Source organism: Schistocerca serialis, chromosome 9 (assembly GCF_023864345.2).
Source record: "Schistocerca serialis cubense isolate TAMUIC-IGC-003099 chromosome 9, iqSchSeri2.2, whole genome shotgun sequence".
NCBI classification, from domain to species: domain Eukaryota; kingdom Metazoa; phylum Arthropoda; class Insecta; order Orthoptera; family Acrididae; genus Schistocerca; species Schistocerca serialis.
This window is the reverse complement of record NC_064646.1, coordinates 61585150-61611239: the sequence shown is the minus strand read 5'-3', so window position 1 is coordinate 61611239 and position 26090 is coordinate 61585150. Positions and strand designations below refer to the sequence as shown.

At 46.2% G+C, this 26090-nt stretch overlaps 1 protein-coding gene across 1 annotated transcript in view; it reads left to right on the top strand.

Moving 5' to 3' along the window:
• The first annotated feature begins 966 nt into the window (after positions 1-966).
• The window catches only part of LOC126419369 (uncharacterized), a 117439-nt gene continuing 92315 nt past the window's right edge, over positions 967-26090 (top strand). Inside the window, exons 1-2 of the mRNA XM_050086556.1 lie at positions 967-1221; positions 20499-20720. Of these exons, the coding sequence (XP_049942513.1) occupies positions 967-1221; positions 20499-20720 (477 nt within the window). The remainder of the gene's footprint in view (positions 1222-20498; positions 20721-26090) is intronic.

The following is a 26090-nucleotide window of genomic DNA, read 5'->3' as shown; positions in this document are numbered from 1 at the left end:
GGAAGCGTCCTGGGATTTCTACTGTTCCTGATCCGTATAAATGACCTGGGTGACAATCTGAGCAGTTGTCTTAGGTTGTTCGCAGATGATGCTGTAATTTACCGTCTAGTAAGGTCATCCGAAGACCAGTATCAGTTGCAAAGCGATTTAGAAAAGATTGCTGTATGGTGTGGCAGGTGGCAGTTGACGCTAAATAACGAAAAGTGTGAGGTGATCCACATGAGTTCCAAAAGAAATCCGCTGGAATTCGATTACTCGATAAATAGTACAATTCTCAAGGCTGTCAATTCAACTAAGTACCTGGGTGTAAAAATTACGAACAACTTCAGTTGGAAAGACCACATAGATAATATTGTGGGGAAGGCGAGCAAAAGGCTGCGTTTCATTGGCAGGACACTTAGAAGATGCAACAAGTCCACTAAAGAGACAGCTTACACTACACTCGTTCGTCCTCTGTTAGAATATTGCTGCGCGGTGTGGGATCCTTACCAGGTGGGATTGACGGAGAACATCGAAAGGGTGCAAAAAAAGGGCAGCTCGTTTTGTATTATCACGTAATAGGGGAGAGAGTGTGGCAGATATGATACGCGAGTTGGGATGGAAGTCATTAAAGCAAAGACGTTTTTCGTCGCGGCGAGATCTATTTACGAAATTTCAGTCACCAACTTTCTCTTCCGAATGCGAAAATATTTTGTTGAGCCCAATCTACATAGGTAGGAATGATCATCAAAATAAAATAAGAGAAATTAGAGCTCGAACAGAAAGGTTTTAGGTGTTCGTTTTTCCCGCCCGCTGTTCGGGAGTGGAATGGTAGAGAGATAGTATGATTGTGGTCCGATGAACCCTCTGCCAAGCACTTAAATGTGAATTGCAGAGTAATCATGTAGATGTAGATGTAGATGTAAACCTACATCGTTTCAGTTGAGGATATTGCCAAACTGTGGCTCTCTGTGCCGCCAGGTCCCCATGTCCCAGAGGAGGATCTGCTACTGGCCGGGGCAGACGGACTGGGCTCGGGGCTGGCTGTTTCTGGACCTCGACGACAGCGACAGCGACAGCGACGACGAACTGAACGTGGCAGGCCTAGGAGCGACCACGTCCTGCTATGACCCGTCCGCGGCTCTAGACGCTTGCTGCTGTTCGTACAATCGGCCCTGGCGCCACACTCCTGAGGTCAAGTCTGGTTTCTCCAAAATCGAGCGCAGCAAGGACGGCTTCAAGGTAAGCAGCTAGACGATATCTGCTTCCCTTAAACTGTTGTTTTCAGTTTACATGCGAACCAAAAAATTATTACCCTTACTGTGAAACTAGCTGATTACCCAGCGTTGCCAGCTTAAGAGGAAAGGCCGCTGGACCTGATGGGATACTAGCTCGATTTTACACAGAGTACGCGAAGGAACTTGCCCCCCTTCTTGCAGCGGTGTACCGTAGGTCTCTAGAAGAGCGTAGCGTTCCAAAGGATTGGAAAAGGGCACAGGTCATCCCCGTTTTCAAGAAGGGACGTCGAACAGATGTGCAGAACTATAGACCTACATCTCTAACGTCGATCAGTTGTAGAATTTTGGAACACGTATTATGTTCGAGTATAATGACTTTTCTGGAGACTAGAAATCTACTCTGTAGGAATCAGCATGGGTTTCGAAAAAGACGATCGTGTGAAACCCAGCTCCCGCTATTCGTCCACGAGACTCAGAGGGCCGTAGACGCGGGTTCCCAGGTAGATGCCGTGTTTCTTGACTTCCGCAAATTCCCCACAGTCGTTTAATGAACAAAGTAAGAGCATATGGACTATCAGACCAATTGTGAGATTGGATTGAAGAGTTCCTAGATAACAGAACGCAGCATGTCATTCTCAATGGAGAGAAGTCTTCCGAAGTAAGAGTGATTTCAGGTGTGCCGTAGGGGAGTGTCGTAGGACAGTTGCTATTCACAATATACATAAATGACCTTGTGGATGACATCGGAAGTTCACTGAGGCTTTTTGCGGATGATGCTGTGGTATATCGAGAGGTTATAACAATTGAAAATTGTACTGAAATGCAGGAGGATCTGCAGCGAATTGACGCATGGTGCAGGGAATGGCAATTGAATCTCATTGTAGACAAGTGTAATGTGCTGCGAATACACAGAAAGAAAGATCCCTTATCATTTATCTACACTATAGCAGGTCAGCAACTGGAAGCAGTTAATTGCATAAATTATCTGGGAGTACGCATTAGGAGTGATTTAAAATGGAATGATCATATAAAGTTGATCGTCGGTAAAGCAGATGCCAAACTGAGATTCATTGGAAGAATCCTGCGGAAATGCAATCCTAAAACAAAGGAAGTAGGTTACAGTACGCTTGTTCGCCCACTGCTTGAATACTGCTCACCAGTGTGGGATCCGTACCAGATAGGGTTGATAGAAGAGATAGAGAAGATCCAACGGAGAGCAACGCACTTCGTTACAGGATCATTTAGTAATGGCGAAATCGTTACGGAGATGACAGATAAACTCCAGTGGAAGACTCTGCAGGAGAGACGCTCAGTAGCTCGGTACGGGCTTTTGTTGAAGTTTCGAGAACATACCTTCACCGAGGAGTCAAGCAGTATAATGCTCCGTCGTACTTATATCTCGCGAAGAGACCATGAGGATAAAATCAGAGAGATTAGAGCCCACACAGAGGCATACCGACAATCCTTCTTTCCACGAACAATACGAGACTGGAATAGTAGGGAGAACCGATAGAGGTACTCAAAGTACCCTCCGCCACACACAGTCACGTGGCTTGCGGAGTATGGATGTAGATGTAGAAGATATTACTGACTGCAATAAAAGAACACAATGGTCGCTCTCGAGCGCGGTAGATGGTGCTGAACTGCTACCATGCCACTGTGTGGACCTTCATCCCTGATGAAAGTCATGGCACTGAAGTATTGTTGAACAGAACTTGCGCTCCTGCCTTTCTTACTTCTCTCTCCAACTTGCCTTTAACAAATCTATGACGAGCTCAGTGGAGTGCTGGTAAGTCTTAACCACAGATCAAACTACCTCACATTTAGTATTTAAACAAAAAGGCCAAGGACCTGCTTTCTATGGAATATCGTCATAGTAAGACAAACAAATTAGGACTGCATGGTTATACAGTTCAAGGAAAGAAAAATGACGCACCACGACAGAATTATCCTAACGGGACGGAATCCCACTGCTGTCCAGTGCATCTCCAGACACTTCTTCGGCCTGGAATCTCATTGACTGGAGTAGAATTGTCTTCAGTGATGAGTCTCGCTTCAAATTGAGCCCCAATGGTCAGCGAAGATGGGTCTAGAGACGCCCTAGACGTCGATGGGAGACCAATCTGACTTTCGCCCGCCGTAAGGCCCTACAACCGGGAGTGATGGTCTGGATGCCATTTCATTTCATAGCAGAACCCCTTGGTTGTCATCAAGGCACTCTCACAGCATAGCAATACGTCGACGATGTTCTGCGCCCCGTTTTGTTGCCCTTCATGGCAAGCCATTCTGGGATTGAATTTCAGCAAGACAATGCCCTCCAAAACGTGGCGAAAGTTTCTACTACTTGTCTTCATGCTTGTCGAACTCTACCTTGGCCAGCAGGGTCACCCGATCTCTCCCCAATAGACAGCGTTTGGAGCAGTATGGGCAGGGCGCTCCAACTAGCTCGGGATTTTGACGATCTTACACGCCAGTTGGAGAGAATTTGGCAGTATATCCCTCAGGAGGACATGCAATAACTCTATCAACCAATGTCAAGCCGAATAACTGCTAGCGTAAGGACCAGAGGTGGAGCAACTCTTTAATGACCTTCTCAATTTGTGAAGCTCTTTCTCTTGAATACATCATCCTGTATTTTTTCTCTGAAACTGTAATCATTTGCTTGACCGTGCGTGTATATGACATCTACCGACTTCCGTCCCATTTGGATACTTCCTTCGTAGTGCGTCTTTTATTCTCTTAGAGTGTATTTGTTTTTAGTGTGTGTCCTATCCAGGATGTGTTGTAGGGCAATAGTTTGGGTATGAGATGCAAATCGAGTCTAAGTTTAATAAGTTATTTATTTACTTTAATGTCTCAACTCACACCATTTTAATGTGGCAGAGAATAACTTTCCACACTAGGAGCACAAAGTTACCTAAAACTTTTAAACGTTGTGCTCTCTAGAAGCTCAGTTCAGTGATGAATGTCCTTCTGACACTATGAGGAGGTACCTCAATTACGTGGAAGACTGCTTGGGAACGTTGCAAGCTTTTATAAGCAGCGCACCTCGCAAATGCAAGGTAAACGAGACCAAGATCCATAAACAACACAATTAATCACGGAACGCAAATTTAGCAGCATACTCCGCAGTTTGTGAGCTGCTCAGAAAGTGGATAGTGCAAATGCGAAACGCAACACTCACTCCAAACGTTGAAAATGTGTACCCCAATCGGCAACCAAACAAAACTCCCCACTTTTGGAAAAACTCTCCATGGAAGGTACGATACCCAACCATTGCCACAGTGATCAACGTCAATTTCGCTTTACTGGCATGAATACAGGGGAACCTTGTAGAAATTCCTCATTCCTGGCTCATAGAGTGCATATTAACATGCGAGCTGATATCGGCTGCTAGCCATGTTCCACTCATTGGTCGAGCCCTTCGCACCTAAGCGTGGTGGTGGGCAAAGTTGATTTGATTGGATAACAAAATCTGGAGGGAGAGGCAACTGATTTTATTGTGGAGGCCGAGGATTCTTGTGGCGGCCTGTTCTTAGATTTGTACAGGGAGGTGAACTGACACACACAGTCCTACCCTAGGGACTTGCAGTGGCTTGATGGCAGCTGCCTTCAACAGAGACCTCTGCATTCGCCACCAAAGCGTGGAGTAGGATTGTACCGCAACTGCTTCCATGAATTGCAGTGTCCTGGGGACCCACTTCCCTTCTCCAGAGCATCTGTGACTGAATTCAGAAGGAAAACCTGGGCCTGCTCATTTCTTAAGCAAGATAATCGGAAGCCTTCTTCCTGAGTTAGCATGAGTCGCACTCTTCTCAAAAGCAGTTAAAAAATGAGTAGAATGGTAAAAAGGAGCTATTGTATTTGGATGTGCACATGGCCACACTGGGAATGAAGTTGCCCGATGTGTTGGTGTGTCAGTGTGGGCTGCCCGACATCTCTACATGGAGTGGTGTGCCAGGCACAGCCATGTAACACCGCGTTAGGGCAGTGGTCCCAAAAACATCCTATCCACCAGGGGCTAGAGACGCATTTCACGCTGTGGCAATCACAATCGGTTTTAAACCTGGCAGGTACTGCTGTTGTTAGTGATTGTAGGTCCATATCAACAGTTTCTGAGCGACTGTTCGGAAAAGGATCTGTATGCAATAAATATTTGGAGATTTGGAGAAGGATTCCTCGTAAGAAGCCATTACTCACAGAAATACATGAAGGTGCACGTCTTCAGCTCAGGAAGTGGACTATGTAGCCGACTGTAGGAATGTAATGTCTTCCGACAAGTAGCGATTTTGCACCAAAACCCAATGAGGTTTTTTTATGTAGAGTGCAGAGAGCGTAGTTCAGGTCGGAGTTGCTTCTGTGATGTTTTGGTAATGTCTTTCGCACCATCACTTGAACCCACTCATTTTTTCGTCTGTTTTTTTAAGCACATTCTTAAAATACAAGCAATAGCATATGTAATTTGCAAACAGATCTTTAAATTTTTATATAATCAGTTGCGTCATTCGTTGCCATCAGGAATTCGTTGAAAGTTCCGTGATGTGACCTGCTGGCACGTTTTGCAACAGTATGGCGAACGGTTTGCCTTGGTGCTCCACAGTCGCGTTTTAAAGATGAAGCCCTAGCCATTTATAAAGAAAAGCTCCGCTCGTGCCATGATTAGAGCGTATTCTGTTAATAGTTGTTCATATTCTGCACGGTTGGTCAAAGGCAGGGGGTCTCTTCCTTGCACGTTGCAAGTTATGGTAATGTGAAGTGTAAGCCTCTGACCAGTCTCGTTCCCATGCGTCATTTAAGTTGCACTGAGAAGTGTATAGTTCCATGGTTGTTTTCGTGGGTGGTTTTCTTGATCGATGTCAGTTGCAATTTTGTAAACGTCTCTATGGTAATGCATCAGTGTTGTCAAAACTCTGCAGCCGTTTGCACTTCGTAGATGAAAGCTCGTAACAGTGCTGCGAGCTGTCAGGCACCTTCTTCCACTCGACTACAGGTCGTATCTCTGCTGCGGTGTTTTGCAGATGATTCTTGTAGGACAGTGTCGGATTCAATGAAATCCCTACATATTTTGGGTACTGAATGCGGTGAAGTAGTCACCAAATTTAACATGGAGGTGTTTATTCGCCTGTCTATCCCACGAATGAAAGCAAGCTGTCTCTATTTTTGTGGGGTTTGGTTTCAGTCTCCATTTCCGAAAGTATGTTCTCGTTATTACCAGGTAAGACGTTAAGATGGCTTCAGTTGCTTCAAAATTTCCTTGCGCCAGTTATCGGCGTAAACAAACTTGTGAGATGTAGTTTCAAGCATAATGGATATGTATAGATTAAACAGCAGTGAGCGAGGACATGTTCCATAGGTAGACCATCGTTTAGCGTCATTGAAGAGCTTATCCTGTTGCCCAGTATGATTCGAAATGACCTCCCGGCAAGCAAGTTTGACTGTTTTTCAGAGTGGGATTATATGAACGAGTTTGTAGAGAAGACAGTGTCTCCAGACTATATCGTAAGCTGGCGAGAGATGTTTTTAAGACCAACAGCTACACCTTGCTTCACATCTTCATAATCTATGTAATGGAAATTCTCGTCTTCCAAGATGACGACATCAGTGTTCACTGGTCCGACGAACACTCAGGTACCTTATCTAATCTCGAATGGCACGATAAGCCACCCTATTTTAATACCACAAAAAACCTGGAGCTATATGGAACAGTGGGTGAGTTGTAACAATCAGCCTCTTCGCGGTTTCGTAGTCCCGTGGTGTCTAGACATCAGTGAGATGGATGGATGTGGCATACCTGAAGAAACTGTGGACTCTATTCCTCGCTTAATAATTGTGGCCATTGCCAAGCAAGACGCGTTGTTACACGGTATCAACGTAACGCCACCTAGGGGTGAATATATTTTTTCCAGTGTTCTTATTTTATGTTGTCCATTCCAACTCCTGCCCATCAGCAGAGATGAAACAGCAATTGGATTCTCACCAGTCAGCCTACGGCTTCAAGGACCTGTGATTATGAAACTAATAAAAGTCAGTCATTCTTCAACTTTTCCAGGTGTATTTCGTGATGATGTAGTTCGCCGGTGAACGGCCAGAAGTCAGTGTCGAACGGTCAAGCGAACCAGTTTGCCATCATCAGGTCGGTTGATGAACTGATTGCCTAGAAGGTGGCGCAGTGCTTTTACACCCAGACCCTAGCTTCCAGCCAGGTGCTCTATTAGCGGTTCGCACCCAGGTGCGAGCACACATCAACATCTCCTTCCCCCTCCTCCTCCTCCTCCCTTCAACTCGGCGCTTACGCCACGTTTCGCTCCCAAGGACGTATGCTGGAGGCGTCTTGGCTGTTGCTGCTCCTGCTTCTGATATCAGTTTGCTGTGGGATATCTCCTCCCACTTCTTAATCAGACTGACAAGATAAGCGCAGGTTCCCAGTGCTTACTAAGGATGTACTCGACCGATTAGTAGCGGCTTCGGTCAAGAATACCATCATAACGACCGGGAGAGCGGTGTGCTGACCCCACGCCCCTCCTATCTGCATCCTCCACTGAGGATGACACGGCGGTCGGATGGTCCCGGTAGGCCACTCGTGGCCTGAAGACGCAGTGCTTTTTTTTTATAACGCAACAGTGATATTTACATTTCCGTAAAATCGACATACCGGGCACCCATTAGTACCAAATGGTGGCCATGAGATGAGTGACCCTCTGTCGGGCAGTGACTGAATGGCCCAGCAAGGAGGCCCAGAGCAAAATGACCCAGAATCTTAGTTCGCAGCGCTCAACCAGCTTACTTTCTAAAATACTATATGAAGGGGACGACTTCTTGCTGTTGCCAATGTGACAGACGAGAATATGGCTAATTTAATGAATGAACGGGGGAATGCTGCAGAAACTTCGCACTCTTGGCGTTCAAAACGCACCTTAACAAATGGGAAATTGGTAGTTTGATGGAGCAGCGTCCCGTCAATTGGTCGGTATCTTCGACCCAAGTGGGGCGGCTCAGTTCGATTGGCTGCACTAAATTTTGGAGTGAAAGCAATGGACCTGCCGACGCTGGGCGGGTGGTGTCTTGGTGTCTCTTCCTTCGATGTCCCACCAGAATAGGCAGAAATTGCGTGCTCAGTTATCCTCTGAGGATGGCGGTGGCAGAGCGACGTCCACCACTCAAGGCTAGGAGAGGCGCCGGCTCCGACAGGCTGCAGCCTTAGGCCGGTATTACACTGTCAAATTTCTTTGACGTAAATATTTGACATATCAACTTTGGCAAAGAAAGCTGTCTGGGATGCTATAAAAAAGGAAACGGGGAGAGGCAAACAAACGCAGAATAACAAACTGCATAACATACTGCATAAATCATCCACAACACTTAGCAAACTACGTAAGCGAGCATTATTCAAGTATTGCAGAGAAATTACAGCAAAAATTCCCCAAAACAAATACAACACCTGTAAATAATGTTGCACTAAATACAATGATGTTATTTACAACGACAGAGAATGAAGTCAATAAAACTGTTCAGAAACTAAAAAATAAGAAGTCATTAGGCTTAGATGAAGTACCAATGTGTGTACTGAAACAATGCACAGAGATTATACAAGGCCCCTTAACAAATGTAATAAATGCAGCCTTCACATCAGGGACATCTCCAGAGCAGTTAAAACAGGCAAGTGTTGTATCTTTGCTTAAGAAAGGTAATGCAGAAGACATAGAAAATTACCGAGCCATTTTCCTGGTGCCACAATTCTCAAAAATAATAGAAGCAATTATGAAAGACAGATTAATGAATTACCTGAATAAATACAATCTTTTAAGCAAATCACAGTTTGGTTTCCGAAGTGGCAAAGATATGGAGTCAACCATAGTAGAATTCACAAAAGTTGTACTTGATGCTCTTGACAAAGATGAGTGTGTCACAGGCATATTTTTGGATCTTTCTAAGGCCTTTGATGCAGTCTACCATAAGATTCTATTTAAAAAATGAGAAGCATTAGGAATAAGAGGGGTAGCTACTGGCTGTTTCGATCATACCTAGCAGATAGGGTACAAAGAATAGAGATAACATATACTTCAAATAGACCTAAACATTTAGTAAAACACTTATCAGAACTAAAATACATTAATATAGGGGTTCAGCAAGGTAGAATATTAGGACCAATATTATTCTTGATACACATCAATGACTTTCCCAGTAGCGTTACTCATGGTGAAAAAAATTCTCTTCGCTGATGACAGCAATATTATAGTCACTGAGAAAAGAAGAGAAAGTAAATGAAACTCTCAAGGAAGTTTATGAATGGTCAATAAGTAATAAAGTGGCACTGAACATAAAGAAAACGAATGCCATGAATTTCAGTTTGAAGAGGGAAAATGAAAAGGTTAAATTAAAAGTAGATCATACCTCTGTAGACTGAGTAACAAATGCAAAATTTCTAGGAATGAATATTGATTCTCAGTTGAAGTGGTGTGAACACACAAAGATACTTGCAAACAGAATGTCATCAGAATGTTACGCCCTTAGAATACTATAAGTGTGTAACATGCACTGCCTTTTAGTTACATACTATTCATATGTACACTCAGTTCTTAACTATGGCATTCTTTTTTGGGGAACAAATGTACAAAATATGAACACAGTTTTCAAACTCCAGAAAAGAGCCATAAGAATAATAATCAAAAATAGTAATCAATCTCATTGTAAAGATCTGTTCAAAACACTGGGGATTTTAACTGCTCCGTGTGAATACATTTACCAGTCAGTTGTACACATCAAAAATAACATTGGTAATTACTGCACAAACAACTCTGTCCATGACCATGGAACAAGAGGTAGATTCAACTTACATTTACCAAGCAAAAATAAACGTAAAACTCAAAATAGCATTTTCTACCAAGGAATAAAACTGCACAATAAATTACCAAAAGAAATTAAGGAAATTGCAAAAATATACTTATTTAAAAAGGCAGCTAAAAAGTACCTGTTATGCAATACATTTCATACATTGAAGGATTTCTCAGATAAAACAGAGTAGGGGTTTGGTAAAAACGAATGTTATACAAATAAATAATAATAATGATTATAAAACATCCAACATTCCACATAACACCTTAACACTATGCTTTTTTTCCTTCTTTTTTCCTTTTCTATAAATACTTACCATCAACCTACGCATAGCACAACACTAACACCTCTTCCACTTTCTGAGCTCAACATCTCACTCATTATAGAAGGATGCTGACTGAGTTTTCCAGGATACCAAATTGGATTTGTGGTACAGAAAATGGCCCAGAGAGCACCGGTGTATGTGTGCGTTTGTGTGTGTAGTGAGTGAAGTGTTACGAAACAATGTGTGTATAGTGTGTGCACTGACTGATAGTAGGATATGAGTGAACAGTGTGGCATTACATTATTTCAAGTTATTTGTATAAAAAGTATTGTATACCAGGAGTAACTCTAATGATTCTCTCTAACTAGAAGTCTGTAAATGTATTTGTGTACGAATGAGCTTATTTTAAATTGGTCTAAATCTGTAAATCCTTTGACATGTCCTATATCCTTGTAAAAAGATGAATAAAGCTACTACTGCTGCTAGTGCTAGATGATATCGTAATATCGGCCTTATTTCCACAAAAACTGGCCTCCTCCCAAGAAAAAGGACCCAGACATCTCAATGGGAGGACACCTCAACCACTGAGAAAAGTTCAAAGCTTTCCTCCTATCAAATGTACCTAGTACACTCTAAATAAAATTAAGCAGAAAATGATGGTAAAAGTCAGTCAATATCGTTTAGCTATTTGTAACAGTAATGCCACAATAAATTGCACTTTCATCATTACTACGCCTTTAAAAAGCAGTGGTGGACTTTAATTTATAATATTTACAGTTGTTGTGTGAAGTTGAATAATTATAACATTGTGGAATTAATTTCATTTAGAGGTATTCTGTAATTAATGTTAAAAGTCTTTATTATTACTCTGTCTATAGCTTGAACCATTTTCATTGGAACACTATAATCTACATATTGCTTTCCTTTCTTCGAGTCTCATGGAATTTTTTGCATCTCGCATACAGAACACCATTATTTTCGTTATTGACAATGTGTTTCTTTAATTCATTTCTTAAAGCAGACAAAACATTTACACGCAACTTTAAAAGTCTGCACAAGTGCCAATTATTTCTTTCGTACTCATATTGATTTCAGATATTTCTCATACTAGAGATTGATTGTGTCTTCTCACACCCGTTCAAAGCCATTTACGAATACTTTTATTTAATTTCGAATATTTCTTCAAGTTTTTATTATTGTTTGCTTGAAACTTTCGCTTTCTCCTTAATATTTACCTATTCCATTGGAGATTTTCTTTTCTTTTGCTTTCTTCTTGGTTGCAACACGTTTTGATATTTAAATAAGCGCCTTTGTTAAATGTCTGCCTGCCGAGTTCCCTCACACTAGACCGACTGCAGATTGGTAGACACTGCAGTGTGAACACTGTTCAGCAGGGTGGGTGAAGGGGGGGAGGGAGGGGGAGGAAAGGGTGGTGGCACAGTGGCACCTGTGAGTTAAATCCGGCGATCGTGGCGGCCACGCAATTGGGCCACCTCTGGATTCTTCACCATATCGTCTGTTGAGGTGTGTCCTAACGGCGCGTGAGAAGTGAGCTGGTGCACCATCATGCTGTAACCACATCTCCTGACGCGCATTGCGTGGCAGATTCCAAGAACAAATCCAATACGTTTTGTAGGAAGATCGGGTATACAGGATCGGTTAGCTTAAGTGGAAGGAGGTGTGACCCAATCACATGACCCTCTACAATATCAGCCCTCACGTTAATATCAAACCGGTGCTAAAATCCGTGGAACGAGAGTTTTCGTCTGCCCAGACATGGCTGTTCCGCGAATTCAGAACACATTCCCTAGAGAACTTACATTCATCTGTGAACCTGTGAACAGAACTCGTTGTGGAAACAGGTGTGTCGAAGCAGCAGTGCAGGAACCACGTGCAGTAGGCATCGCGTTGCGGAAAGTTGGTTGGACCGATTGCGTGAAACCCCCTCCCCCCCCCCCTTTTTTTTTTTTTTTTTTTTTTTTTTTTAAACTGTGGGACTTAATATCTGTGGTCGTCAGTCCCCTAGAACTTAGAACTACTTAAACCTAACTAACCTAAGCACATCACACACATCCATGCCCGAGGCAGGATTCGAACCTGCGACCGTAGCAGTCGTGCGGTTCCGGACTGCGCGCCCTGAACCGCTATACCACCGCGGCCGGCGAACCCTTTGTTAAGTAGTACGGTCGCAAGTTCGAACCCTGTATCGGGCATGGATGTGTGTGATGTCCTTAGGTTAGTTAGGTTTAAGTAGTTCTAAGTTCTAGGGGACTGATGACCTCAGAAGTTAAGTCTAGTTGTGCTCAGAGCCATTTGGAAACTGATGAGTCATTTAACACAAAAGGGAAAGCAAGGAAAGACCGCAAGAACGAAGAAGGAAAGGCAACAAGGAACAAAAGAGGACAAGAAAACAGAGAGATGCAAGAAACAGGAGAGAGTAAAACAAGAAAGCAGATTACAGTGGCTGGCCGACCACGAAAATAAAAAGGAAAAGCCAGCCACCCTGCAACACTTTAAAACTTCCACCCTAAAAGCACTAGGGTGGAGGACACAGAAGGACAAAGGACAGGCGCTAAAACTCAGATCGAATAATAAAACCCACCCTCACGGATGAAACTTAAAAACCATATCAGCCGATGAGGCGTTGTCTGCTAAAAATCAATGATAACGAGTCCGGCAACCGAAGATGAAGTCGCAGGGCAGCCAAAGAAGGACAGAGCAGAAGGATATGGGCCACTGTCAACCGGGCGCCGCACAGACACTGAGGTGGGTCTTCACGGCGCAGGAGGTAGCCGTGGCTCGCCCAGGCGTGGCCAATGCGGAACCTGCAGAGAACCACAGAGTTCCTGTGAGCGGCCCTCATCGAGGACTTCCACTCATTCGTGTGGCTCGCAGTTTGTTGTGCGTACTGAGATTTTGCCATTCCATCTCCCAGGGCTGAAAAACCTTGTGGCGTAATAGCGAATGCAGGTCAGTTGCGGGGATGCCCATCTCCAGAAGTCGTTTCCGTGTAGCCTGTTTGGCCAGCCTGTCAGCAAGTTCATTGCCTGGGATTCCGACGTGACCAGGGGTCCAGACGAACACCACTGAACGACTGTACCGTTCCAGGGCATAAATGGACTCCTGGATGGACGCTGCCAAAGGATGACGAGGGTAGCACTGGTCGATAGTTTTCAGGCTTGCCGGCCGGAGTGGCCGAGCGGTTCTAGGCGCTTCAGTCTGGAACCGCGCGACCGCTACGGACGCAGGTTCGAAATTATGCCTCGGACATGGATGTGTGTGGTGCCCTTAGGTTAGTTAGGTTTAAGTAGTTCTAAGTTCTAGGGGACTGATGACCTCCGCTGTTAAGTCCCATAGTGCTCAGAGCCATCTGAACCATTTTCAGGCTGCTCAAGGAGTCGGTACATAAAAGAAAAGACTCTCCAGGGCATGAACGGAGATACTGAAGTGCACGCGACATGGTCACCAGCTCTGCAGTGAATACACTGCAGCCATCAGGTAAGGAATGCTGTTCAATATGGGCGCCGTGAACGTAGGCAAAGCCAACGCGACCATCAGCCGTCGGTGTAAACCACTTCAGAGCCCTGGAACACGTCAAGAATCGAGAGGAAGTGACAGCGGAGAGCCACAAGGTTAACAGAGTCCTTAGGGCTACGTGAAAGGTCCAGACGAAGCTGTGGCTGCGGCGTACACCATGGAGGCGTACGTGAGTGGACAGCAAGTAGAGGTGGTAAAGGGAAGGACTCCAGTTTGTAGAGAAGGGACCGCATGCAAACCGCAATCGTTAGCCCCGACCTGGGCCGCCGATGCAGGAGATGGACTGCCGTGAGCAGGAAAAGGAGACAGTAATTCAGATGCTCAGGGGGACTACGAATGTGTGCTGCGTAACTGGCGAGCAGTTGTGTACGTCTGATCTGCAATGGAGGGATCCCAGCCTCCACCAGCACACTGGTCACCAGACTCGTCCTAAAAGCTCCTGTCGCTAGTCGAACCCTGCAGTGGTGCACAGGATCGAGTAAATGCAACGCTGAAGGCGCTGCCGAACCATAAACCACACTCCCATAGTCAATTCAGGATTGGACAAAGGCTCTGTAGAGCCACAGCAGCGTAGAGTGATCTGCACCCCAACTGGTGTTGCTCAGGCAACGGAGGGCACTGAGGTGCTGCCAGCACTTCTTCTTAAGCTGACGAAGATGAGGGAGCCAAGTCAATCGAGCGTCGAAAACCAGTCGTAGGAATCGATATGTCTCCACTACAGTGAGTGGATCGTCATTAAGGTAAAGTGCTGGTTCCGTATGAACGGTACAGCGCCGACAGAAGTGCCTGACATACGACTTTGCGGCTGAAAACTGGAAGCCGTGGGCTAGAGCCCATGACTGCGCCTTGTGGGTGGCTCCCTGTAGGCGCCACTCGGCAACACCAGTACTGGAGCAGCAGGTCGAAATGCAGAAGTCGTCTGCATACAGAGAGGTGTGATGAAGGGCCCGACAGCTGCTGCTAGACCGTTAACGGCCACTAAAAATAGAGAGACACTTAATACAGAGCCCTGCGGGGCTCCATTCTCCTGGATATGGATGGAACGATGGGAGGCACCAACTTGGACACGGAAAGTATGGAGCGACAGGAAGTTTTGGATAAAAATCGGGAGCGGGGCCCGGAGACCCCACTCATAAAATGTGGCAAGGATATGATAACGCCAGGTCGCGTCATATGCTTTACGTAAGTAAAAAAAGACGGCAACCAGGTGTTGCCATCTGAGAAAGGCTGTTCAGATGGCAGACTCGATGGACACAAGATTATCAGTGGTAGAGCGACCCTGGCTGAAGCTGCCCTGACATGGAGCCAGCAGGCCGCGTGACTCCATGACTCAATCCAACCACCGACGTACCATACATTCCAGCAGCTTACAAAGAATGTTGGTGAGGCTGATATGCCGATAGCTATCCACATCAAGCGGGTATTTACCGGGTTTGAGCACCGGAATAATGGTGCTCTCCCGCCAATGTGATGGAATGACGCCATTGCACCAGATCTGGTTGAAAATGACGAGGAGATGTCGCTTGTAGTCAGATACGAGATGTTTAATCATCTGGCTGTGGATCCAATCAGACCCAGGAGCTGTGTCAGAGCAATGTGCAGGGGCACTGAGGAGCTCCCACTCTGTAAATGGGGTGTTATAGGATTCACTGCGGTGTGTAGTGAATGAGAGGACGTTCCCTTCGAGCCACCGTTTGAGAGTGCGAGAGGCTGGGGGCCAATTCTCCGACGCAGAGGTTCGACCAAACTGCTCAGCAAAGTGCTCGGCAATCGCGTTTGTGTCAGCAGATAACAAGTCATTTGTGGTAACACTGGGGCCACCTGTTGGAGTCTGATACCCGAAAAGACGTTTGATCTTTGCCCAGACTTGGGAAGGTGACATATGGCACCCAATGGTGAAGACGTATCTCTCCCAACACTCCTGCATCCGTCATTTGATAAGTTGGCGAACACGGGCACGGAGCCGTGTAAAGGCTATGAGGTGCTCCAGGGAAGGGTGCCGCTTATGCTGCTGTAGAGCTCACCGACGCTCCTTAATTGCTTCAGCGACTTCTGGCGACCACCAAGGGACTACATGACGCCTCGGGCACCCTGAAGAGCGAGGGATCGCGTTTTCTGCCGCGGAAACAACTGTTGTAGTCACCTGCTCAACCATCACATCGATGTTACCATGTGGGGGAACTTCAACGGTGACAGCAGAGGTGCAAGTTTCCCAGTCCACCTTGTTTAAAGCCCATATGGGCAGGCGTCCATGGGTCTGACTGAGGGGCAGTGACAGGAAGATGGGGAAGTGGTCACTACCACACAGGTTGTCATGTGCTCTCCATTGGATAGATGAGAGAAGTCCTGGGCTGCCAATTGATAAATCAATGGCCGAGTAACTACTATGAGCCAAACTGAAATGTGTGGCGGCCTCAGTGTTTAAGAGGCAGAGGTCAAACCGAGACAGTAAAGTTTCGACATCTCTGCCTCAGCCAGTAAGGGTCATGGACATTAAAATCTCCCGAAAGTAGGAAAGGGTTAGGGAATTTATCAATCAGTGGAGTTAATACATTCAGGGGATCTGCACCATCTGGAAGAAGATATACATTGCACACAGTTATTTCCTGCGTCGTCCATATTCTGACAGCCACAGCTTCAAGAGGGGTTTGAAGGGGCACAGGTTCACTACAGACTGAGTTTAGGACATAAACAAAAACTCCACCTGACACTCGATTATAGTCGCTACGGTTCCTGTAATACCCCTATAGCTGCAGAGGGCAGGGGTTCGCATTTCTGGGAGCCAGGTTTCCTGGAGGACAATACAGATAGCAGGTGTGAAGCTTAATAGTTGCCATAGCTCAGCCAGGCGGTGGAAAAAACCACCGCAATTCCACTGGAGGATGACATCGTGAGACTGGGAAGGGATCGAACATACAGTGAGGCAGTTTACGCCTCAGAGTCACCTGCTACCACTGACTTATTGCCTGAGCGGTCTATATCCATTGCGTCTGAGGGTCTGGCGAGATCTAGGCCCTCAGCGGACGCCAAAATCTTCACCCCATCCTCAGACACAGAGCTTGTAGGTAGCGGTGGTGTGGGTGCCAACGCCATTTCCTTGGTCTTAGGGGTTTTCTTTTTGGATTTCTCTCGCTGCTCCTTGGGCTTCCCTGGCTGGGAGGACTTCACTGGCTCAGTCTCTGGGACTGAGGATGAGTGTGAAGCCCTATGACCAGCTGCTTTTGGGCTGTTCAGCCACTGGCGGGTGTCATATTTCCCACTAATAGAAACCTGGGAAGGGAGGGGCCCAAGGGACCCGTTCCTAGCGAGAGAAACCGAAGAAGACTGACGCTACTCCAGCTTAGAAGTTGGGACAGACGTCCCTGATGGTTGAGGAGGGGTGTTGTTCCCAAAGTAGGTGGTGGAGGAGCAACAGGGGGGGGGGGAATTCCCCCCACCAAAGGGTGTAGTCTTCCGGCTCTGAGAGGTGACTGGGGTTGGCGGAGCTGATGGTGCCAGAACTGTTGTAGTGGCGGCGTAAGACGATGTCATACACACAGGATGCATGCGTTCAAATTTTCTCTTAGTCTCAGTGTAGGTCAGTCGGTCCAGGGCCTTTATTCCATAATTTTCCTTTCTTTCTGGAGAATCCTGCAGTCTGGCGAGCAAGGCGAATGGTTATCTCTGCAGTTGACACAGATAGGAGGCGGGGCACATGGAGTATTGGGATGTGATGGGTGTCGGCAATCTCGACATGTGACATTGGAAGTACAGTGGGAAGACATATGGCTGAACTTACAGCACTTAAAGCACTGCATCGGGGGAGTGATATAGGGTTTCACATCACAGTGGTAGACCATCACCTTGACCTTCTCGGGCAATGTATCACCCTCGAAGGCCAAGATGAACACACCGGTGGTAACCTGATTATCCCTCAGATCCCGGTGGACGCGCCAGACGAAATGTACACCTCGACGCTCTAAATTGGCGCGCAGTTCATCGTCGGACTGCAAAAGAAGGTCCCTGCGAAATATGATACCCTGTACCATATTTAAGCTCTTGTGGAGCGTGATGGTTACAGAAACATCCCCCAGCTTGTCACAAGCGAGTAACGCCCGTGACTGGGCAGAGGATGCTGTTTTGATGAAGACTGACCCATATCTCATTTTGGACATCCCTCCACCTCCTCGAACTTGTCTTCTAAATGCTCAACAAAAAATTGAGGCTTCATTGTCATGAAAGATTCTCCATCAGCTCTCGAACATACAAGGTACCGGGGTGAATAAGATCCACTGCCATCCTTAGCCTGACGTTCCTGCCATGGTGTGGCCAGTGAGGGGAACAAAAAATGGTTCAAATGGCTCTGAGCACTGTGGGACTTAACTTCTGAGGTCATCAGTGCCCTAGAACTTAGAACTACTTAAACCTAACTAACCTAAGGACATCACACACATCCATGCCCGAGGCAGGATTCGAACCTGCGACCATAGCGGTCGCCCAGTTCCAGACTGTAACGCCTAGAACCCCTCGGCCACCCCGGCCAGCGGAGGGAAACAATTTGGGGTTGTACTTCTGTGAGTTGAGTTGAGCTCGTGAATGCTTAGAGACTGCTGATGTTTCACCACTAGCAAGAGATGATGGACTACGCTTCATTGCGTGTCATCCACCCTGATGCCACCCACTCTGACCAGGGGCCCTCCCCACGGGCGCCACCCAGCCACAAGAAAGGCCACCTGGCAGGATGGTCATTGCTGGGAGTCCCGATGCCGCAGGGGGATTGGCATCTACCCCCTGGCATATGTGGGGAGTTGACAGTGCAGGCATCAGCAGAGCGATCCCTGTCTGGCCAGGGGGCTACAACCAACAGGGTACATGGCAGCCCCACCACAATCGACTGGCTACTGTGCTGGATATCAGGTGCAAAGAATTCCATAGTCACTGTCGACGCAGAAAGCGACACTGCATAGTGCATGGTGGAAAACGCACCCAGGAAAGTGTCCTCGCCCAAGAGATGGAAAATGGGCGGGGCTGCAATGCAACGAATAGAAAGTGGGCTAAAGATCTCAATGCACGATGGACATACTGCACCATGTAAGGCGCCCTTCCCCAATTGGCTCGATCTTCAGGAAAATTTTGAAGAACAGAGTTCAAACCCTACAGGGGACCATCACATAAAGGCCGAAACGTGTGAAACTCCTTTTAGTCGCCTCCTACGACAGGCAGGAGTACCTCGGGCCTATTGTAACCCCCGGACCCGCAGGGGGAGTTACATATCTGAACTGAAACCGTCGCAGAACGGAAATGGTACGTTTCCAGACATGCGTTCCTATTCAACATGTTATCCACTCACTCACCTGTAGAAGTCCCGAAGTTTGTAACGGGAGTTTGCGAACATGCTGTATAAGGACTGTTTTTAGAGTTCAGCGTTAATGTTTTGTATTTTTTTACTGTTTAGGTTATAACTTTTTAGTTGAATTACGACTGCATTGTCAAAGATTACATTTACTCTGTGTTCGTGTTTCACTCTTGATGAGTAACATCTTTCAATGTTGTTCACGAATATTGTACCTTAGTTGACGACTTTAGTCGTTTAACGTCTGATGATGACCAATGTAAGCCGAAAACGATTAAGTAAATAAATTAATTCTGTAGCACATAGCCAATAATGAGCTTTTCATTTATAAAAATACATTGAATTTCGTTCTTGTCAATTTTTTCTAGAAGCTCCTGGTAGGAATTCCGTATCATTATTTTCGGCAACTTACAACGAGGTATGATCTTTGTCGTTTCTAATATCTTATCCAACGTCTCGCACAGAAAAACAGTTGTTTAGTTTTGGCCTTATACCCACACTGAAATCTCCCATTATCATCCTGTAGTGGGATTTGCTGTCAGTTAGCGTTTTCTGCAGCTAGTCGTACACTGTGGTGACAAAAGTCACAGGATACCTCCTAACACCATGTCATAAGGTACCTGCTAACACCTCCTTCTGGCACGTCATCCTTAAAAATGAAGCTGCTGAATGACTGCAAATGGTCTCCAAGTAGTTGAACATAACCATTTCCAGACAACGATAACTTCAGTTGGCCATGTAAGCACACCCACACCTTTATGGAGCTGCCTTTATGAATTCCCGTCGTGCGAATATAATCGTCTGGAACCGCGCGACCGCTACGGTCGCAGGTTCCAATCCTGCCTTGGGAATGGATGTGTGTGATATCCTTAGGTTAGTTAGATTTAAGTAGTTCTAAGTTCTAGGGGACTGATGACCTCAGAATTTAAGTCCCATAGTGCTCAGAGCCATTTGAACCATTTTGCGAATATAATCTCGTCAGACACATTTTGATATGAATCACGTGAGTACAAATCACGGCTCCGCCAATGCACTGCCCTTTTATTCCTGGTGTACGCGTTTGACCGGCATCTGTATATGTGCCTATCGTTATCTCATGAAATTTCTTACCTAAGTTTATAGCTCTTCCTTGTTAGAATGTATGAAAGCTGATGCATCGCATTCAGCAAGTTCCACAGTATTTTTTTCCTGTTCCGTCTTAGCCTATTTCAGTATTTGTAACATATCTTATTTAAAACAAAACATACACAATAATTACATCATGCTCCCTGTTCCGTTCTTCTGACGGAGTTTACTGAACTCAAATTGCGTAAAGGTTACCTTGGACGTCCAACATTTCAAAGAAGGGGATTTGAAAGTGAAAGTGGTCGGCAACCAGGTGGTGGTTGAGGCGGAGCACGATGAACGTCAAGATGAGCACGGCCTCATCTCACGCAGCCTGAGGCGCAAGTACGCGTTGCCGGAAGACGTGGATATCGAGAAAGTGGCATCAGAACTATCCTCAGACGGCATCCTCACTATCACTGCTCCGAAAAAGGTAAGCAAACAGGCTGCAGAACCTTTTAATCTCGAGTTCATTTTTCAATCAGCTCCTATTTGTTAAAAAGATAGAAATTCATGAATTGCATTGCAATGTCCATAAGGGTGGGATGCTTTGTACTGTACTAGTTGCTGGAAGTACAGCCCCATGAAGGCGGCGTGCAACAAATGTCAGTATGGTGTTACGCGTACTACACATTTGGATATACACTATTGGCCATTAAAATTGCTACATCAAGAAGAAATGCAGATGATAAACGGGTATTAATTGGACAAATATATTATACTAGAACTGACATCTGATTACATTTTCACGCAATTTGGGTCCATAGATCCTGAGAAATCAGTATCCAGAACAACCACCTCTGGCCGTAATAACGGCCTTGATACTGCTGGGCATTGAGTCAAACAGAGCTTGGATGGCGTGTACGGGTACAGCTGCCTATGCAGCTTCAACACGATACCACAGTTCATCAAGAATAGTGACTGGCGTATTGTGACGAGCCAGTTGCTCGGCCACCATTGACCAGACGTTTTCAATTGGTGAGAGATCTGGAGAAAGTGCTGGCCAGGGCAGCAGTCGGACATTTTCTGTATCCAAAAAGGCCCGTACAAGACCTGCAACAAGCGGTCGTGCATTATCCTCCTGAAATGTAGGGTTTCGCAGGGATCGAATGAAGGGTAGAGCCACTGGTCATAACACATCTGAAATACAGCGTCCACTGTTCAAAGTGCCGTCAATACGAAGAAGAGGTGACCGAGACGTGTAGCCAACGGCACCCCATACCGTCACGCCGGGTATAACGCCAATATGGCGATCACGAATACACGCTTCCAAAGTGCGTTCACCGCGATGTCGCCAAACACGGATGCGACCATTATGATGCTGTAAACAGAACCTGGATTCATCCGAAAAAATGACGTTTTGCCATTCGTGCACCCAGGTTCGTCGTTGAGTACACCATCTAGGCGCTGCTGTCTGTGAGGCAGCGTCAAGGGTAACCGCAGCCATGGTCTCCGAGCTGATAGTCCATGCTGTTGCAAACGTCGTCGAACTGTTCGTGCAGATGGTTTTTGTCTTGCAAACGTCCCCATCTGTTGACTCAGGGATCGAGACGTAGCTGCACGATCCGTTACAGCGATGCGGATAAGATGCATGCCATCTGGACTGCTAGTGATACGAGGCCCTTGGGATCCAGCACGGCGTTCCGTATTACCCTCCTGAACCCACCGATTCCATATTCTGCTAACAGTCATTGGATCTCGACCAACGCGAGCAGCAATGTCACGATACGATAAACCGCAATCGCGAGAGGCTACAATCCGACCTTTATCAAAGTAGGTACGCATTTCTGCTCCTTACACGAGGCATCACAACAACGTTTCACCAGGCAACGCCGGTCAACTGCTGTTTGTGTATGAGAAATCGGTTGGAAACGTTCCTCATGTCAGCACGTTGTAGGTGTCGCCACCAGCGCCAACCTTGTGCGAATGCTCTGAAAAGCTAATCATTTGCATATCACAGCATCTTCTTCCTGTCGGTTAAATTTCGCGTGTGTAGCACGTCATCTTCGTGGTGTAGCAATTTTAATAGCCAGTAGTGTACAAATGATAAACTTTTCACAGCAACTGATGAAAGAAGTCTGTATTCTGTTTACGGAATGATTCTGCTAAACAGGGTAAAGCTGCGGGAGATGTTGCCTGAAGTGCATTCGAACGGAGGTACATCCACTTGAAAGTCGACATACAAGATCTGTGACAGTGTCCTTGTCAGCACCAAGCTGACTGACCACCAGCATGGGGTGAGACGGACGACTATGTGGAACATTCTTCACGACAGCTGACACTAACTATATCATTACAACGTGTGCAGGCCTTAGTACCTAGGGACGTGCCTCCGCGGCAACGATTTGTCGCATACGCCACCACGCTGCTGGGATTTCTGTCATGAATCCTATACACAGATGAGGCTGTTTTTACGAGGGTTGGTACTGTAAATCTTCACAATACCGGTCCGTGGGCTAGACATAACCCCCACATTGTGGTGGCAGTGGACCCTTACCATGGGTTCAACCTCCCATCCACAACGCCTCACAGGCACTTCCTATGGGTGACACTGCTTCCCTCCTGGAAGACGTGTCGTTGGTGGTACAAAAGGTAATGTAGCTACTACATGTTGATGCTGGAACTCACTGCCCTTTTAAATACAGAGCTAAAACTCCAGTACAGACACAACATTTCTGGTGTGTTCTCGTGTGGCCTTTCAGTCACTGAAACTTATGCTGTCAAAGATCTTTTATCTCCCCCTTCAAGTGGATGTTCCTCCCTTGGAACACACTTCCAGTCATATTTCCATATAACCTTTCTTGATCATTGCCATCTCAACAGTTTGTCCCCCTTCAGCAAAATCATACTGTACAAGAGGAGATTGTAAGTAGAGACTCTCCATCAGAAAGACGCTGGTGTGGTAAAGTTAAGTAAAGTAAACTTCCCATGATGTGTCACTGCCAAAGTGACATAGCTCGCTGAAACTTGTACCGTACATTCAAAGAAGAGTTACAGAGCAGTACAAAGGACGACTGTAAGAAATATGAGAAGAGACGAACGGAAAGAACGTGTTCATTCAAACACAAGAATTACAATGGAGACACCGTGATTCATGATGGTCCCCTGGACATTATAATAAGATGGGACGTGGTTCTTGAGAGGGTGAGTGATCAACGCGGACGGAAATGTATGCTCTGCAAGGTGCTCCCACGCTGGCCACGAGGGTGGTGGGAGTTGTTGCGATAGGGCGTTCCATTCCTCCGCCGTTGACAAGTGCTGGACGGTCGCTGGTGCGTGTGGACATGCTACAACATGGCTACCGAACGCATCCCAGATATGTTCGACGGTTTTCCATTCAGGGGAACTGGCATACCAGTCCACTCGTTGAATATCCTCCCTGTCCATTGGCTCGTCCACGTGCTCTCTTAAATGCGGTCGCACATCGTCATCCATAAAAATGAAGTCCGGTCCAAATGGACCTCTGAAAAGAGGCACTTGGGAAAGGAGTGCGGTGTCACAATAACGTTGAACGATGAGTTTACCGTACCGTGTTGAAACAGTTGGAGGTCAGTACGCTTTTGGGACATTATGCCTCCCCACACCACAATATGTGGACCACCAAAGCGAGCATGTTGGACAATGTTCCTGGGTGCATTACGTGTTCCCCGTCTCGCCATATTAGGTACGTCCGAAAATACTAAACAGATTAAATTTGTTTTCATGCGCGAAGAGCGTGCTACCCGACTATTCGCTTTGAACCAAAGGAAATCTTTGAACAAGGTAGAATCACTGGTCAATGTTACTGTGACACTGTACTTCTTCTCTACGTGTATCTTTTTCAGTGGCGCATTCGGCGCTGACCTCATTTTTATGCACGACAGTGCGCAACCGCATCGTACATAACAGGTAGAAAGAGAGGATGGTGAGCGAATGGACTGACCTCCAAGTTCCTCCGATTTGAATCCCAATGAGCACGTGTGGAATGCGTTTGGGAGATATACTGCAGCATGCCCACACGCACCAACGACCATCGAGCAGCTGTCGACGGCACTGGTGGAGAAGTGGGACGCCCTACCACAACAACTCCTCAGAAGCTTGTGGCCAGCGTTGAAATGGCTCTGAGCACTATGGGACTTAACATCTATGGTCATCAGTCCCCTCGAACTTAGAACTACTTACACCTAACTAACTTAAGGACATCACACAACACCCAGTCATCACGAGGCAGAGAAAATCCCTGACCCCACCGGGAATCGAACCCGGGAACCCGGGCGCGGGAAGCGAGAACGCTACCGCACGACCACGAGCTGCGCACTTGTGGCCAGCGTTGCACAGCATGCCTCGCCTTCTGTAATGTCCACAGGACCATCGTGAATCGCGGCGTCTTCAGTGCAACCATCGACTTCAGAATAAAAGTGACATTTCTGTTCGTCTCATTGCGTATTTCCTTCAGTTACCTTCTGTAAAATACCATAACAGTCCTTTTTATAAATGGTCCAAATTTGACTGAGCGATATTACTTGGCACTGATACATCACAAGGAAGTTACTTTTGTGCTTCAGTTTTACGCACGAGTGAAGTATTTAAATGTAGGCTGTCAGTTCGTGATATGCCTCGTGTAAGAAGTAGAAATGTACGCCAACATGCGTCGCCATTTGACATTGGCAAGTTTATTGTTGAGCGATATTGCTGCTCACGTTAACTGGATCCTCAGGACTGTAATGTGGAGTAAATTAGTTCAGAAAAGTCATACTCTGTGTCATACCAGTTCTCAGCGACCCCATGCGAATAGCAACATAGTGTCCACCTGGCTATATGGAATCGTAGAGTTGCTTTACGTACCTCGGATCAGGAAGCAGGTTTGTTTTCAGCGAGACAAGTATCCACACGGATAGTGAAACAACGTCTGAAGCACCACGGATTGTCCTCATGGCGGCCATTGTTTTGGCTTCCCTTGTAATGCCAGCAGAGAGGTAGGCAGGATGCCAGTGGCGTCCGCAATGTCAATACTGCACACAGGAGTGGCATCAAGTCACCTTCTCAGATGAGTCCTGGTTTTGTGTGAAGCTTCACCGTGGGTGTATTCGTGTGGAGGCTCCGACGAGAACGAACATTGCTAAATAGTGTTTGTCTTCTTCATGCATAGCCAACAGCCTTGCCGCAGTGGTAACACCAGTTCCGTCAGATCACCGAAGTGCTGTCGGGCTTGGCTCACAAGGAGATGGCACGACCGTGGGGTCCGGGGTTTCTCCGAAATTTTGTGTGGTGAAAGAGGACCCCTAACACCTCACGTGGTTAAAATATTAGGACGCACTACTCGGAAAATCCCGAGAAAAATCGATCCAAAGTTTCTTAGGTGCCTTATGAGTATAAAATGTTAGTCCTTTGGCGAGCCGCCGTCTGGCCTACATGGTTAGCGGTCGGACCCTTACGCCAGAGGTCTCGGGCTAGATTCCTCCTCCGGCACTTATTTTTTTCTTCTGTTGCTTGCAAAATTACAGCGCATTGTTACAGGAGAATCGTGAAATTAATTCCCGGGAAGACTGTATAAAAATTCATTCAATAATTCACCATCAGTTATCGTCACCAATATTCCGAGACATGATTCAATATGCCTGGTTTGCCTCAAAATTATCAGAAACTCAAAACATTTTCGTGAATGTTAATGGGGCATATTTTTATACAGTTTTGTTGCAAACACCCTGTGATTGTAAAAAATTCGCTTTCATATGTTGCGCAAGGTGTCGCAAAAATTATTGCTTTGTTTGTTTTTACGATAATTACCACTGCGGTTCTTGTTTATAATTATTATATGTATAAA